The sequence below is a fragment of the Plodia interpunctella genome, chromosome 3 (genome assembly GCF_027563975.2).
Source record: "Plodia interpunctella isolate USDA-ARS_2022_Savannah chromosome 3, ilPloInte3.2, whole genome shotgun sequence".
Classification (NCBI taxonomy): Eukaryota; Metazoa; Arthropoda; class Insecta; order Lepidoptera; family Pyralidae; genus Plodia; species Plodia interpunctella.
Window position 1 is genome coordinate 4,742,550 of NC_071296.1, and position 18,500 is coordinate 4,761,049.

The following is an 18,500-nucleotide window of genomic DNA, read 5'->3' on the forward strand; positions in this document are numbered from 1 at the left end:
AGGCAGTAATATTCATATTATTAAGTGTAAAATTAGAATGACCTCAATAATCAAGATAGATACCCTGACCGGAATCAACTTCCAAGGATGGTATTCTCCTTCAAGAAAAGAACAACACTCACAGTGGATAGCCTTGATCTCCTTGATCTTCTTGTAGGTGCCGGTCTGCTTGGCGTCCATGGCGGCGTGGCGCTTCTCGGACATGGAGCGGCGCCCCACCGCGTCGCGGCTGAACGCGTCGCCCGGTCTCGTCGCGCTGCACTCGCTGCCCGACTCGCCGCCGTTCCCGTTCCCGTTCCCGTTCCCGTTCCCGCTGCCCCTGGAAGTTGATGATTTGTATCTTTGGGACTGTATTATGCTCTCTGTCTCAACTTTTGACTGGTAACGTAATGATTAGTAGCTTTGGAATTGTTTTATGCTCTCTATCCATGTTTAGACTGCAAGCTTAGAAATTTGTTATATACTCTATATCTCATGTTTTAACAAGAAAAATAATTATTAGTAGATTTGGAATTTTTATGCTCTCTATCTCATGTGTTCACTGGTAACGTAATTATTAGTAGCTTTAAAATTTGCTCTCCCTCTCTCTCTAATTTTTGCGTATTCCCGATTGCATATTTGACTGTGACGTAGCGATACAATACGGTAGCCTGGGATGAGCTTAAAAAAATATATTTAAAAATTTGAAAAACATAAGAAATATCTATATTGCAAAAAGTTAAGTCACATAATCTAATACCTAAGACAAGAGAGTGAAACGAAAATTATACAACTCACCTCGTAGTTCCATAATCTTCCTCAATGATGACGTTGTGATGCGCAGGCGGCGATCGTGACATATGCACATGTCCCATATTCGGTCTATAATGATGTCCGTTCACCACCGGCCCATCTTGCCCCGTCGCCATATAGTAACTCTCATTCCTTAGCCCCGTCAGTCTGTCTATCACAGGATTCCACCCATCCAACCTACTCCATTCAAAACTATCTCTCTTACTATCATGAGGGACTGTATCTTTGTCTCTTTCTAAATAACCTTTGCTATCATCAGATTGATTCGAAACCCAACTAGTGTTATTATTAATTGTGACAATAGAAGCATGTTTTTTGCTATTTCTTCCGTCGTGGCTGTCAAAGCCGTCTTTTTGGTTGTACTTGTTGAAATCGACAGGTGTGTTTTCTTTGTCCGTGCTGTTGTAGATGACTGTATTGAATTGGTTGGAGTTGGAGTTGTCGTTGGAGAGGTTGGTGGAATCGTTCGAGTTTCCGTTTGGAGGGGTGTCGTCTTTCCACCTGGCCAGGCTGTCCATGCTTTCTGCAAATGAATAGGAGGTTGAGTGATTTAAATTTGTAATGTAAGAAAGTTATGTTATTTGGAAAGAACTTTAAATATATAGTACAGATCTACTATTATTATAATGAGATATTGAAATGTACTAATAATGATTTGAATTGAAGAAATGATTATGTAAATCATACTATGACTAGCTAGCTAGTAGTATATAGCTGTTTGAGAAAAATAAAAGTGTCTGTAAACTTATGACGATGTTAGTCGACTTTTTTAAATTGATGAAGAAGGTAATGATAAAGATGGATGATAATCACAAGGTCTCAGGAACGAATCCTACTCGCGACACACGAGTTTGTACACTAATCTGACTCATTATACCTAGTAGTTTTTATATAGACCACAACTTGCTTCCGATGAAGGAAAACATCGTGAGGAAATTTGGAGGACGGTTTAGTTCATTAGTGTGCATGCGACTACTTTGTCCTTGCATAGCGGTAGATAGTCGTCAAAGTCATGTCAGATGCCTGTAGGGAACATGAATAAAATGGTAAAGCAGTTACCGGTGCGGCGGGCGATGGTGAGCGCGATGCGCGCTGCAGCACGCGGGCGCGCGTGCAGCAGCGCGCGGCGCAGCGCGTCCATGGCGCGCGCGTTGCTCCGCCCCACCAGCGACACGCCGTTCACGCTCAGCAGCTGGTCATTCGTGTGTAGTCTGCACACGGAATATGTAATGCTCAATTTTCGACATTACCACCCATTATCTCATAAATCTCATATTTTCACAACCCCAACACAGAATACTATTCAAAAATTAGGGTAGTAAAAGAAACAAAAAAAAACAGATCTTGTCTTTGTTTAAATTTGAAGAACGGTGATAGAAATGACATCCAAAATGGAGAAAATAAATAGTAAAATCACTTGGCACTGATTTCATAGCCGCTAAAGAAATGACTCATGATCACTCACCGGCCGTCCCGAGACGCAGCGCCGCCATGTAAGACGGACTTGATGAAGATGCCCAGGTCCTGCGGGTCGGGGCCCACCGTCACCTTGCCCTTCACGCTGATGCCCAGCCCCGCCTTCTCGGAGTCGTGCACCGGCACGTCCAGCCTCAGGATGAGTCTGTTCCGGAGGCTTAGAATCTGGAAAATTTAATATAAATCGAGTTTTTGTAAATACAAAAACTCTAAATAGATACAGACGCTTTATACCGCACCGCTCCCATTTGGCAAGTTGATGAATTTTAATGCATTCTATGTAACCTCGCTTCGTGGGAGCGGTGCGGTGTAAAGTATGAGCGAACAGAGTAAAGAAAGAAGAGGTCTTATCGTCATTACAAACTATGGAAGACTTGTTAAAATTATGAGCAACGATATAAGAACATTAAGATTTTTGATGAAAACTTTACAACTATATCACCAAGTGTAATTGAAGTGACATCACTGAAAACTCACAGAGTTAGTAGAGGAGTTGAGGGCGTCCTGCAAAGCCTGGTCCCCGCTGTGATCCCTCAGCAGGTCGTCCTTGGAGGAGCCCCGCGGCGCGGCGCTGCAATGCTGGCTGAAGGCGCTCACGAGGCTGGACACGCGGCCGCTCTCGGCCTCGCTCGGCTTCTGCTCCGCCTTCGCCAGCGAGGCCGGAGATCCTATGGCCTTCTCTACGTACTTCGTTGGACTTTGTTGGGGTTCTACCCTCTGAAATTATATAAGTATGTGAAAGGTTGTAAACGATTTGAAAATCAGATGGTTTTGTATGATTTTAGATACAAACTTTTTGAAATTAAGTCAGTGTAGTAGTACCTATATCTAATAATCCGAACTAATATTATAAACGCGAAAGTAAGTTTGTTGCAACCCACCCTAAGTCTTTATATCTACTGGAAAAACTTCTGATCTACGAACCTGTGTCCTATTAGGCAGTGTCCTCTCGACAACTATGTTGACAGTGGAGTCGGTGGGGGTGTTCCTCAGCAGGGTGACCACTTGCTGCTGCGTGAGGCCGGACACTGACACATTGTTTACTGAAACCAATCTATCGCCAGCTCGTAGTCTACCATCTGTTACTGCCGCACCCTGGAAATAATACATTATTTATTGTGTGTTTGATATATTTTTCTCTCATCTCAGCGTTATCCCGGTTCCGTCCGCAGATGTTAAGCGTCGGAGTCAAGGCTCTGCTTCCATTTTTCTCCAGCATTTATATTGGCCATTGTTTTTTATACTACTAAGCAAGCAAACAGGCATGCGATACTGACGTGGTAACCGCAACCTGTGGAGTGGACGCCTGCGACACCAAGGGTGGCACAAGCACGAACCTGAATTAATCTTTCAGGGTCCTTTCAGGTTCCATGTTGAAATTTATATTTGTTTTAATAAACAGTGATTTCAAAAGAGAATCCTACCTTTGGCAGGATGGTCTTGATATAAATCGGACAATGTCCGCCGGTGGGGTTGTCTCTAGTGGTGATGGTGAAGCCGAGCCCTTTCTCGCCTTTTACCAACGCCACGGAGACAGTTTGGTTGGCGCCGGAGGTCGGTTTGCTGCTCGGACTCACTGGGACCTCCATGCCTGAGATTGCGCGCTCACTGTTACCCACTGAAATGATAACAATTAAGATATGACATTTCGTATTCATCATCATTGAGCTGAAATGTTTTATATGTACACGTTTTGTTTGGATGAAAATGCATTATTATGAAACACCTGATGATCGAGCACCATTCGAGGAAACTCTTCAACGGTTTATTGCACGGATATGATTTTTGTCACGAGTTGTTTGTGACACTGACCATAAAATAAAAGTTTGTGTCAAATATTAGATTTTCGAATATAATAAATATTTCAATTTACCTTCAGGTAAGAGATCAAGTGGTCGCTCCTGCACAGGAGAGACGCCGGCCACGTTGTTGAGTCCCGACACCCACCGCAGCATGTCCTCTACCCTGCAACATTCATCATAGTTAGTTTCATCATCTATTATTTCAATTCATTGCATGAATTTTTACGCGTTGACGCCATCGATGTAGAATTGACTTTTACAATCTGCGCGGGAAAATGTTCTTAGGGTACATTCCATGTTTATCTATCGCATCTATATATCCATAATCTATGACCAAAGATAAAGCATTAACAAATTTTTAACTTCTGTATCATTTTAAATTCAAAATTCGAACAACATCAACATTTTCGACCAGCGAATAAAATTAGAACGAAGAAGATACCTATGGTTTTGATTGTCGTGGGGCGTGTCCTGTCCCAAGGGTTCCCGTCTCGGGTCCCTGGGAAGACTTTTACTGCCGTAACTCTGTATCCGCTCGGCCGCGTCTAACCAAACACCGCTTCTGTAACGTGAAAATTTAATTATTTAATTAATCCCAGACAAACTATTTTTGGTTACTTCTTATAATTTAATAACAAAAAATTCTTGATTTTCAATAAAATTTGATAAAAATGTAATAATCAAATAAATTATTATATCAATCAAAGGCATCAATATAAGTACAATTTCAGTAACAATCGATCACTATAGATACTAGTGATTCATATATTGTTCTTTAAATTTAAAAAGTTTCACAATTAACATTTTTATAACGTATAGCTTCGCAGGTCAGGGTCTGGTAATGGTAATCATATAATATTAAATATAATAATAAAATGGTTTCTCTTCAATTGCACTAGTGAAAAACATAGGTAGTTTTTCACTATATTAATATTTTTTCTTTTCAATTGCACTAGTGAAAAATATTCCGTTTCGTTCGGGGCTTTTTAGAGTAATACCAACTTACCCTTGCCCCGAAAACTGCATCGAAAGCCTGTTCGTCTGCCTCTGGAAGTGGTTCCCGGGATGTGAGTGCCTGTCCGGGGCCGGGTCCGGCAGCCGGCCGTCGGGGAGCGGGTGCACCTTCTGCGTGATCCGGCTCGAGTCGTCCCGGCAGACCACGGCCGCCGACCAACGTTTGGTCTGCTCCGATACCTGAAGATTTAACATTGATTTGGAAAACAAATTTTAGCAAGATGTTCTTAACTATCCTTTATAAAGTTTGGAAATAAATTTATTTATAGGCATAAATTATACAGATCTAGGAGTCACAGTAATCTGACTACTTTTAGGGTCTATTTTATATGATATCAAATAATTTGCGTAAAAGCTTGGTTCAGTTCAGAGGCAAGCACATACGCATATACCACAGCGCCGCGACGGTCGATTGTAATATCGGTACGATCAGCTAAATTACCCATAAACACGACGACGTCACAAACTAAACCATAAAAATAATCATATCTAAATTGATTTACTTTCAATCGAAGCTATCACGAGCTATTTTAAAATTGATACAGTATTAATTTAAATCAACTTAAATACAATTATAGGAATCATTTTTAAACAACATTTTTTTCTTTTAAAATATAGACATTTGAACTTTTTTATGTAACGGTTGTGGTCACAGAGAAACCTTTACTGCAATTTAAAAAGTAAATCGATTGGAACTATATTAAATGACCACTGTCCAAGAGACACTATAAACACTGTGGATTCCGACATGGCACTTCCCTGATTGCTTTACAAAGTTTCAAGCGCAATTTTTTATACCGCAATTTAGCTCTTGACTTGATGGAATTTTTCGTTAACGCGTAATTGAAATGGTTGCCGTTTTGACAAATTACTGACCTACGTTTATGGTTGTATATATACATTAGTATATCCTAATAAATCATAATAGTTCGCGCGTTGGACTCAATTGCATACAATCCACAGAGTATTATAAACTATCCATTAAAACCCCGAGACATCAACATCTATAAGAAAACTAGATAATCTGAAAATAAATCCAGTTGGACCAATGAATGAATGAACCTTTAACTTTATTCATATAAAGAGAGTATAAATTAGCATAATAAGGAAGTGTGTAAATTAGCGGACACTGGGCTCCGATGTTCAACGGCTAAAAAAACCGGGAATACGCTTAGTTCAGAGAGAAGTGTCGGGGAGGTAATAGACTACCGACAAGAAGAAGAATATGTGGGGTCATTAGGTTCTGTGTTAGTGGAGACACACTGTCTCTCTCTTTTATCTGCACGTATTCCCTTTGGCATTATAGGCTGTGACGCGCACAACCCAGGATACACAAAGATTATAAAACTTCAAATTTTGAAGAGTCAAGAGGAGTAACCACCGGTAGTATTTGTGAGGGTAGGGTGTCCTGATGCAGGGTAGGTTCGCTGCCTCGCCGGACCTGCAGGCCGTTGGAGCCGTCTTCCAGGTCCGCCGCGCCGACTTCCACGCAGGAATCCGTATTAGGGACCCGCATACTGCCGCCGACACCGCCACCTCCCTATAAAATATTTGTGTATACATTTTCATTATTTCTTCCAAAGTTCAAAAAAGAACTGTGAGTGAGGTACATACAAGCTTTGTTTTTGGAATAGATTAATATAGCTATAATTCTTATGGTACCTAATTAATTAACGTACCACGTATGACCCACTGAATGTGTTAATTTAAGTGAATACATGTATTAAGTTATCCTATCTGTTAATTTCCAAACTAAGTAACGTCGAAAAGTACCTTTTCATCTGTGTTAAAATGTTTAGATTGCCTACCTATGTATTTTTACATAGCTAGGAAACAGTTGTAGGTATAGTAAATAGGTGTTATTTTTTTTTTATATTGTATCGGATTTACCGACTTCTTGAATTCTTAATTAACGAGTGTAAGTGATATAAGACTAGCGAAAAAAACTAAAACCATAATAAAATAAATTAGCTTATATTACTCCTGAAGGTTTCGTCTATCTCTGTGCCAAATTTCATCAAAAACGGCCCAGTAGTTTTTGAATTTAGGTATTCAACACAAAAAACAACAACAAGAGACAATAAAACTAAAATACAAATCTTTTCTTTAATTAAGTACCTATATAATATTATAGTACTTATGGAGTACATACAGATAGTCGGTTTCTGACATTTTCGAGCAATTCTGAATTGAGCAAGTTATACTTACTTGCACATTTACTTGGACTGCTAGGAACTACTATAAATTAAACTAAAGTAACGGAACTTATATCGGAATCAATATATTACATACGTAACAAAAACAAAAAAAAACTTACATTTGTTCCACAACAACACGATAAACATAAACCCATTTCAATTTCACTTAATATTAAGCGGAATGTTTTACTGTTCGAATGCATATCAAGTTATGTTTTGTTTCGTGAAGACACGAAAAATCGAAATCCAACAAAAATTGCAAACACGTTTGGACAAGAACTTCCTCATCAAGGAATGAGATGAGATGAATGCTGAAAGAAAGTCCTTTTACTGAAAATCCCGCGTTTTCCCTTTTTGTTCGTGTTTTAATTCGACATGACAGGCAAAGATAATAATTCCAAACAGCCATAATTATCATGAGCACTATTTATTGTACAAAATATATTTATGCACCTAGGTGCCCAAATACTTATTTTTTCCACATTTTTTAAATAAACAAATTGTGCATTTTAAATGTCTGAATTTATTATATATATAATTTACATTTTTAGAGTTCCATTTAAAAAAATGTACGACATTGCCCAAAACCATAGTTAATTTTTTGTTTCGTTTATCCATGTTTGAAAGGCAAAGGTAAAACCCAAACAGCCGTAAAACCATAGATTATATGGACTTATTTATTACTGCGGTGTTATTATCACGCCAGAGTGCAGCACTAGCGTTTAGTGAAAGCAGAATTGTTTGTTTTTTTTTTTTTAATTAGGTATAAACATTTGAACCGTTTCATAGGTAAGGTAGGTAGTACTTTTTTACTTACCCGAAACATGTCAGGTGAGGCGGTGCCAGCCGAGGATCCACTGGCGCCATCGGCCTGCGCGGCGCGAGGCTGCGGCGTCTGTGTAGTGCACTCTGCTGTGAGTGTCTCCCGATCGTCAGCGACGTCCCGCACGCGGTCATCTGGGTCCAGGATACCGCCGGAGCTGGCGCGCAGCGCTCGCACGCCCACCCATGTCTCTGGACCCTGGAACCAAGGACATTTAAATTTAGAACAGATACGTACAATATGCATTATACACATAATTTATTATATATTTAACGACGAAATATAAAACTTTAAAATAATTTTGATAATTGTGTCCTAAACTTAAACAGTGATACAAAAAGAAATAATGTAATTTGTAATCAAATCAATTTTTTTAAAAATGTTCAAACGCGTGTCGGTAGGACCATGGTTCCGAAGGTATGTACAAAAACCTACGATTAAATAAACAATAACGCAAATAAGTATATACTCCCATTTACATAACAACTAACGAGTACGACTAAAATCTAAAAAATATTGTTTCCGAGGGAAATCTGCGAAAAATGAGCGAAACCACGATGTGCTGTTTGTGTTTGTTATCCTCTTCGATACAAACACGTGATGCACATTATCAGCATTCTCTGTGTGACCCTACCACCTATTGCACTTTTATAAATTGTATTTTGTATATTGTACAATAAAGTTTTCTACTAATACTATATCGCATTTTAATTTACAAAATTCATAATTCATATTCAGTAATAAATAATGAACTTGTGTGCTAAATTTTCCCACGCATTTCACGATATTCAGTCTATTCATTCAGCGCACTCAATGCCTGAGTTTGGATTGCAATGTTTTGTCTGTCTGTACGTAGGTACAGCTATTGAACGACTGTCACAGCGAACACAGAATGACATCAAAAGAAGCTTTATAAACGCACTTTAATCTTATTATTTGCACGCAATCTAAGGGTATGTGGGTTTTCGAATACGGTATTCATTCATTTGGGAACATACACGACATATTTTATAAAAGAATTTATTAAAAAAATAAGACGTATTTCATACATAAACGTAGTAAGTACCTAAAGGGGATTCTTGGGGGCTGGGGATCACGGTGGACGATATGAGTAGATAACTAACGAAATATGTATACTCTGCAATACGAAGAATCCATGAATCACACACAGACCACATGAGTGGCACACAGGTCACTCCGAGTCGTCTGTGGAGTGACATTAGACAGCAGTTACCCAAGTAACAGTTCTCCTCTCCTTGGCCGCAGCAAGGCGCGCTAACTTCTTGGCTCGGGGCGGCGGCACCGGCCTCGCCAACCCTTCCTCTTGCATCCTGTGATGCCATTCGACACTAGATTCTATTCTCGCGCATTTCACTTAAAATTACACTTTCGATTACACCAACTTTTGGTTAAAGCCGATAAACGAAATATTGGATTAATTTTATTTGACGACTTCTTAGAGAAAATTGTAACTTGTAGTACCTACGTAAGGAAAAGAAAATTTTCATTGGAAAACTTCTCGACTTTTTTTAAACAAATACCCGAAGATTTCGTTTCAGTGGAGCATAGAGCATGCGGAGGTGGTACAGATTTCAGAGCTATAATGGCGCGATGCAACCTCGACCTTCGTGGCTGACCAAACACAGCATAACGCGGCTCACGTCACGTGAGCTGCACCAGATGCTACGCCCCTTAAATGCACTGATTCATTACGATCGCGTACTGGTATCTGGGGCGAAACATTTGTTTTATTTAGAAATTTATTCTAGTAAACTCCCAATGCGAACATTCTAGATATTAGTTATAAACGTTAGTTAAATAAATAGCCTACTAGTAACAAAAATAGTAAGCGGAACCAACATATTGCGTAAATATTTTGCTTGAAACACTTTAAACATAGCATAACAGTTTTATTATCATAAAAAGTATCATGTCACGTAGACACATTACACGGTAGTATTGATGTGCATTGTGAAAGTAAGTACTTGTGTACTTTCGTTCGACTCTTTCACTTGTTTTATGAATTACGCGACATTTTTAATTGCATTACTTACGAGAATTATGTTTCGGTTACATATTTTTAAATCAGGACTAATTTACAAAACAAAGTTTTATAGTCTAATTTACATAAAGTTTAATATTTCAAAAAAGTTATCCTCTACAAGTCAATTAAATTTGGTTTTACCTTAAAGTTACTTTTAATGATATCTGACTTATCTGACTTATCTGCCCAATAGGTAAATTGTTCAAATCAGGTAAACAATTAGGCCGTATGGTATAATGACCTGGATTAAGATCGCCGCATCAGGAACAAACAGAAAATCAAAACAACAGGTATGTTTAGCAGTGTACTTACATACGCTGAGAAATAGCTATGAACAACAAGTAAACATAAAGATGGACCGATCGATAAATCGCGACGCAGTGACACATCCCACATTGCATAGTGATAGGCACTCAAGCATTGAATTGTGAGATCTTGTAAGATATCATAGCAGAGCGCAAAACACGCGACGGGATTTCTACACGAAGTGTGCCAGAAAACTGCACCACTTTTTAGATCCTTCTAAAGAATCAGCTATCGCTGTGAGAAATTCTACGGTTAGGTTGACTATTTTCATCTAGAAACACATCGACATTCCTTTCTGCATCAAAAATTACAAAAAATTACATGTAGAGGCGTAAACTCAGCTAACATGGTTATCGGGGCGAACTCCGAAGCAAAGCAAAATTAGGTCTTAATTCTACTAACTACTTAGTTGTTGATGAAAGTCTCAGATAGTACATGCATGAGAGAAGCATAGCACAGAGGATGACGTACGCACGTGAAGAGAGCCCTAGGCTAATAAGCAGTAGTGGGCAGAAATAAGTTAAAATAATGATGATGAATTAGTTTATTGTTATCCATAAATTAGGAATTAGAGATAGATAGACAAAGGACTAAATAGAAAAGGATGAGATCTAAATTTGACATTTCTAAAGGATTCAGAAAGTTTATGGTCGATAAGCCGACACATTTTCAGCACATGATCACAGAATTATAGGATTTTTGGCAACGAATTTAAGAAATAAATGAACTTAGAATTGACTGCGTCTTGGTTGAAACTTTGTTTTTTATTACTCTGCTACTCTTGTGATTGAAGCTTTTTCCATATACCTACTCTGACAAAGCTTCATTCTTATGAATGGTGTTCGCATTATGCAGTTTTGCTCCATATTAGGCACTGGGATGTTTATTCATAAAGTATTATTTAAGGATTCCAATTTGTACATGCCCATAGTGGGATAACTCCACCGGAAATACGAGCCTTTATGGTGCAGCGCACGAGTTGAATGACAAATCATGGCGTCAATAGTGTCAGTTTTCTGTGAAACAATAACGAAATTAGGATTTAATGTATTATTAAACTTGCGGCATGACAGGGCATTATACTGTAACTGTAATAACAACGGAACCTGATAATGCAACAAAAAGTCTTTCATTATTTTGCGGAAAATTACAGTAATGCGTTTCATATTACAATATCGTTATTATTTTAGGCAAATTCTGATACAAATTCGGATAATACGAAGTATATTAAATATTGATGCCATATTATATATAGTAATAGATATCCTAGATAGATATATATAGATATATATATATATAGATATATCTATCTAGGATATCTATAGATAGATATACTACTATCTACCTACAGTTTCGGAAATAAAACGCAATTAAAATGATTCAATAAATAGGTAGGTATGTCTCATTCCTAAACAAAGTCCGTAATATTTTTTTTTATAGACTGGACCAGTCTAATCAGTCTCTGTCAATTTGCTATGTATTTTCAAACGCAATATTTTCCAGGCCCGTTTGCAAGCAATGGCTCAAGGCAAGCGCGAAATTGTTATGCAAAATAAGTTGCATTCGTCGTTCGTATCCATCACAGCTTTTTACTGTTGGCGTCAAACGCTCGTGTAACCACTGAAGACAGGACGGAAAATGAGTAAAGCTTTCCATTTAGGTAACTAATAAATAAAAGTTTCAGCTTTATGTAACAATGCAGCTTGTTTATACTTAAGCAGAGGTTCGAGAAAAAAATTGCGTGTGCAAGTTTTAATTTCATAAAAGAGTACGTTAGTGTGTTATAAAAAACGCGCATGCGCGTCCTTCGTTTGTCGCTAAGTTAATTATAGTTTTCACTCTGCGGTTGCACGAATTTCATTGTAAGCACCGCCATGTAACACAAAAAACACTTTTACACACACACCACACAGAACAGTTAGAGTTTTGCACGCCTTGTGCAATTATTTGCGTTCGCTAGACGCATTCGCGCGGCGCCGCGGTGCGAGCCATACTGATTACTGAAGCCGCGCCATTAGAAAGATCCCAGCACAAATAAGTCAAACGAAACTATTCAATCAGTCAAATCTACTATTCTGCGCCACGGCTAATTTAATTAGAATCCACCCTAACAACTGACCGACTCATTGATTCTAAATTCAGTTATTTGTTGATTCTCGAGGTTACCATCACTATGAAATGATGGTAACCTCTAAAATCAACTGAAAAGTTTCATCACTTGCCAAGTGCGAAGTCAAATGTTGCAAATAAAAATATTTTTAGCACTATTAACAATCGAATTAAGACAATAGAATGTAGGTTAGGTTAGGTTAGGTTAGCTCAGCTCTACTTTTTTATGCAACAAATTTTGAAAAAGAAATAGACAAAGTAATGAATATTATGAAAATTGGTTTATTGACACAAAGTGACAGCGTAATGTAAAAAGAGAAATTATTATTTAATTTCAGCAAGTCCACGTAGTTGTGAACTCGCACCACACCAAAATTGGTCACTTGCGATAGTTACGTTTAGATAATGTTGTGTAAACATAGTGTCGATATACACTTTGCATATTCTTATCAAGAATTGAAAGTGACAACTATTTACCATATATATGATATACCCAAGTAGTCTTTAGGAGGTTTTGCGTTTGATACCAGTAACCCTGTATATCTCGAGTCATTTATCATATACTTATTTTATTCTTGTAGTTCACGACCATGCGTGGAACCACTTTTTATTTCCAAATATTTCTTATTTTACTGTTAGATAAGCATTTCTCCACTTTCTTTGAATAAGAATTGACTTGCAGCAGAAAAATGTAAAACTATTTTAATTATAACTGACCCACTTACTAAGCCACTTAAGTAGGTATACTGATAATGATGATAATTCAATACGTACATGTCTTTCGTTAAAGCCTTTTACTGAAAAGAAATTTGAACGTAAGACTTCGGTTACTTCGAAGCAAACTGTAACGGTGTCATTTCGGATCGTGAACCGTTAAAACTTGGACTTAGGCTTTCTTCGCTTCGTCTTAGTAGCAGCCTCTAAATATTACGTATCTGTTACGACAAAAAGCACACCAGGTATAGGTTCAACAGACTGAGACCGGCTGCACCTAAGTCTAGCCGGCTAGACCTAGGTGTATCCGCACTTCGGGGTTACTATTCAAATCGTGAACTAACAGTGGTTGATTGTTAACTGAATGCTTTCTTGATGTTTTATCCAATTGAACCAAATATAATTTCAGTCAGAAAATTTTTTATGAAAAAATATATAATGTATGTGTTACTGTAAAAGCACGAACTACGGTAAATCCTAAGATATTCCAGTAAAACCTAAGATTTACCAACTCTTAATGGTAAAAGTCTGAACAATTTTGCGATTCGAACTTTTACCACCATTCACTTGGGAAATCTTAGGATTTACATCAAAGGCACGATAAATGTTGAGAAAATAATTTTATTTTCATTATTTTTTACTATTTACGAAGTATTTTAAAGGTTATTACCTTACCTTTAAAATATATTACCTTTAAAAGTTAAAAACATAAATAACAAATACCTATTGAAAATAATTTAAAATAGGTAAGGATATGACTAATTACTTAGTTCATTAATTACTCTCACAATTATGATACTTACATAAAAATATGTAAGGTTTTGACTGAAAAATAAATGATTAATAAAAATTACTCATTGTTTTATTCCCAAAACCAACATTTACTAGTCGTCAGGAGCAAAACCTAGCATATACTAAATTCTAATGGCAAAAGCCCGAAAAAATCGTCAATTATTTATATATCCTTACATTTACCAACCCATGCCCATAAATCCTAAGATTTTCTGAAAAAACCTAAGATTTACCCATATACGGGCTTTTACAGTAATATATGCATGTACATTCTAGTTTCACATAATAGTCACACGTGGAAGAAATAATGAATGGTATTTTAAAATTACTTAGTCACGTACCTATTTGTTGTACACAGATGCAACAATACTCTTCATAACTTACTTACTATTGATTGAAGGAAATATGAACGAAGGATTTCCTTCGTTTAAACTAAACTTTGAGGCTTTGTCTAAAAATTTGTGACTCGTCCTCCCATCTATCATACACATTCAGAATACAGATTTTCTCTAACCTAAGCACAAACATCCGACGACGATGCGGAAACGACTTAGGTACATGTTAACAATACAGTCCACATTGTAGAATGGCAACGTAAACATTGCAACTCACTGATCAAGGGCTGACCAGAACATGTAGTACAATGGCTGTGGTCAAGAGCGCACGAAATCAATGACATTGACCAAATCGCTTTTTGTAGTTGACACAAATTAAGTATAGTAATCAGTCTGGCAACTCTTAAATTGCAGCATGATGATGGTATACTTGTACAACATCGTGTCCACAAAATAGTATAAGAAGAGAACAGAAATAAACATGGTTCCATGTTAAGTATCTGGGCTGAAAGCTTTTACTTTGATTCAAGGAAATTTGCCACTGTGATTGTAACTGCGAAGTTTCATTTGAAATAACCACTGAACCTCCATCACTGTGCCTTGTGTGTGAGCCTTCACACCATTGCCACGCCTGTGCTAAGGTGGGGAAATCAGCGATATGATTTGATTTTGGAACTCAGACTAGTATCTCGACTGTTATATAATGGCTCCAACACACTACAGCGAAAGCATGGTGCAGCTTTGTACCAAAACGCAAGAAAGCAACGTACTTCAAACTTGCCACGATACTGATAGACAGATCATTTATTCCTTAGAACATGTACAAATATAGAACTCATCAACAAAATAGTTTACTAGTATTATTTCTTTTTCGTTGTTATATTGTAGTGTTAAAAGTGAGCAATGTAAGTCCTCTTGTTTCACTAATTACGAGTCGTTCAACCCATTGCTATTGCGAGTCGTGTATCGTATCGCTGGAATGCGACAGATTAGCCGCAAGGCTACACCTGGTAAGTAGTTAGCCAACGTGTTATCAGATGGTTCATACAACAATTGATGTGAAACATTTCTATGTAATCCTTTAAGTAATATAATACATTCGGCGTATCAAGATTATTATATACTTATTTTTACTTGATGTCAGATTTTTTCAAATGGCATGCGAGATGAATGGAGCTACTAAAGACTTACTAAATTAGATACATTCGTAAAAGACTGCAAGAAGAGTCTCTACATTAATCTTATCTCTCTCTCTCTAATGTAAACCATATTAACTTATCTGTACTTCATGGTTTTATTTGTTTGTTAGTGTTCATGGCTTTATTATTAAATGTCCTTCGCAATATGCGAAGTCTCTTCTCTGTTAAGAAGAGTTCAAGAAGTAATAAAGCCGCTAATAAAACTACCAGACAAATAAATCTAGAACTCGCAATTTTTTATAAATAAATATAAGAATCTAGAATACCTGTGAAATAATTAGGTATAAGAATTACTGCAGTTCCTTTGAGTGATTTGAAATATTTAACAGAAAGCAACCAAAGTAATCATGGCTTGTGGCTCTAGCTCCTAGCATTCCACACAATGGCAGTAACATAAACCAAACCTGTTCACATTAATATTTCACAGCAGCATTTATCGGACTAGGGTTACATGAGTCATGAAGGGTTTCCGAGTTCCCTCCACGGTGTGGTTCAATGACCTGAATCGCGTGAATGCAAGCACCATCCAGCGCCAGAGTATGGTCGGCAGGGTATTAATACCACTAATGAAGTGCTTTCCAACACTATCTGAGCACAAAAGAGGCCCGAGAAAGCCATCGACAATGCTGCTCAAGCTGTATAGGAAGTCTCATGTGTTTTTCATGTGGGTGAAAGGCAATACTTCGCTTGAAGACTTGTTGTGTGAAGATTAATATCTTTATAAACTTCCATCGCTATCGCTGCTTCTGTGAGTGTAAATTTTCCAAAATTTGCCAACGCTATCATAAATGATGGCCTCTATGTTTATAATTCGCAAGATGTTATTGTAATGATTATATAATTAAGATGTGATAGGATGATAAGATGATATAATTAAGATGTTTAAATGAATAAATACGCTTCCAATAAAGACTATGAAATTTGCGTCATTGTCCTTAATCATTGTATTTACTATATGTATTTCCGTAATGAAGAAATCAAGAAAATCGTAAATTTATGCAGAAATACGATGATGTTTTTATTGGTATTACGAAAAACTATGTTCGATAGATAAACTTACCTTGATTTCCTGGGGTTTCGGAAGGATATTTCTCTGTAGTTTCTGGACAGGATACGTCTGTCTCCATCCGAACAGCCTCACCAGTTTGTCTGCAACGTCCTCGCAACTGGGAGCCGAATCCTTCATTGCAATGTGTCACATCACTTCTCAATAAATTCACTCTTTAGAACTGCACGCAGTTTTACACTTCTGTACAAAATCAGTTACACGACTGTTCATAATTTCGTCAATACTCTATTTCACAACACTTTTAATATAATGTGACTAAGAGTACTAATTAAATGCCTAACAAAAAATACTCGTTTTTGTTCATTCGGCTACTACTCTAGGAATTTCTCAAGGTCGATTAAGTATGTCCTGAAATGAAACCTGTTAATGTAAAATGTTGTCTTCGTCGTTCATGAAAAAACGATGAAAAGTAACTTAATGAAACTAAATTGATTCGGAAGCTAATAAGATTTATCACTGTTGAGCACCGGCCGTAGACGCGCAAAAAGTATTTTAAAAAATTGGCGAGTGACGCGCGCGGATAATCGACTCGTTCTCGATGGCCTCAAAGCTGTTATCGCCACACTCGTTATCTTCCGATCACGCCCCCCTTACACTGCCTTAGCCACCTTCACTTCCAGGCTTAATGACGCCTTACTGTATCTATGATCACTGCAAGAGATGCGAGAATCTCTGCAACACGCTTCAAGAACGGTCACGATCAAGATAGATACCAAAATTGCTAACTACATAGAGTACAACAGTAGTACAAAGTAGTCTACAAACTAATGAACAATCCTCGGAAAAACAAAATGGCATTAACGCTAATTAGAATGAAAATGATACATTTCAGCCGGTGAGTAAGGAGAGCAAAGAAAGCTAAGGGTATCACATTTCGCAGACATTTGTCTCTCTGGATAATAATCTCATTATTGTATGTATGTTACGGTGAAGTCTGCAGGCACACGGTATAGAACCCATTGTTGTATTAAACTTAGTGGATAAATTAAAGAACAATGTAAATGCTTCAAAACGGTGTCTCCTGGGAAATAGTTGATTTGATATGCACCATCGCTGGTGCTGAAGCAAATTCATTTACGATTATTGCCACACTATTTACATAGTCAGACTTTGTTGACCTCTCACTGCAAGTTACCAGAAATAATGAAAGTACAATCGCTTAGGAAAGTGGACCTCTCGAATCACAGAAATTGAATGCCGTAAACATCAAAATTACTTTAATGTCGCTAGTAACGATCAAACAAGAGATTGTTTTTTTTAATTAGAAGCTCTTTTTTATTATCATTTATTGGACGCCATCCTATATGTGGATACGTTTTAGTTTATAATTTAAATACACCGTGAAATCTGTGGGTTGACCTGACCAGTCCAGTTATATTATTTTGATTTGGTGATATTTATTCCACGGCTGATGTAGTAATTGTTTCGCAAACTATATGAACCTAGTAGGTGACTTGAATTTGACAAGATCTTATTATTAAACCTTGTCATTGTCATTGATTTCATTTTGGATTCAATTCAATCTGTTTAAAAGTATTGTAAGGTTATGATTAAAGTAACTATTTAAATATTCTCCTTTTTCCTGTTATCACGAAGCTTCTTCTTTATTAGTGTGGTTTAAATTAGTTTTGAAGCATATTCGCCAAATGTTGACTTCAAAAAGTCAACATAAAATTATGATAATTTCCTCTAAAAACCATATATCTACTCAGTCAAATCTAGAATCATTATAAAAATGTATAATTAGTTTTTATTGACATTCAATTGTATGGAAAGCGCGTCACGTAAGAGTTAACAATTGGCGATTAAGAACAGTCGCATTACTAA

The 18,500-nt window shown here is 37.3% G+C and overlaps 1 protein-coding gene across 4 annotated transcripts in view; it reads right to left on the minus strand.

Annotated features, from left to right (window-relative positions):
- The window catches only part of baz (bazooka), a 41,328-nt gene that overhangs the window by 8,043 nt on the left and 14,785 nt on the right, over positions 1-18,500 (minus strand). Inside the window, exons 2-14 of one of the 4 annotated variants that reach the window (XM_053769069.2) lie at positions 16,665-17,033; positions 8,100-8,303; positions 6,466-6,624; positions 5,077-5,264; positions 4,513-4,632; positions 4,142-4,233; positions 3,693-3,886; positions 3,193-3,363; positions 2,746-2,985; positions 2,258-2,433; positions 1,852-2,003; positions 778-1,315; positions 123-319 (exon numbers count right to left, since the gene is read on the minus strand). In XM_053769069.2, coding sequence (XP_053625044.1) covers positions 123-319; positions 778-1,315; positions 1,852-2,003; positions 2,258-2,433; positions 2,746-2,985; positions 3,193-3,363; positions 3,693-3,886; positions 4,142-4,233; positions 4,513-4,632; positions 5,077-5,264; positions 6,466-6,624; positions 8,100-8,303; positions 16,665-16,790 — 2,557 coding nt within the window. In that variant the 5' untranslated portion in view covers positions 16,791-17,033. Of the gene's footprint in view, positions 1-122; positions 320-777; positions 1,316-1,851; positions 2,004-2,257; positions 2,434-2,745; positions 2,986-3,192; positions 3,364-3,692; positions 3,887-4,141; positions 4,234-4,512; positions 4,633-5,076; positions 5,265-6,465; positions 6,625-8,099; positions 8,304-9,339; positions 9,855-16,664; positions 17,398-18,500 lie in introns of those variants that run through there. The other 3 variants (XM_053769071.2, XM_053769072.2, XM_053769070.2) reach the window with 3 other exon arrangements.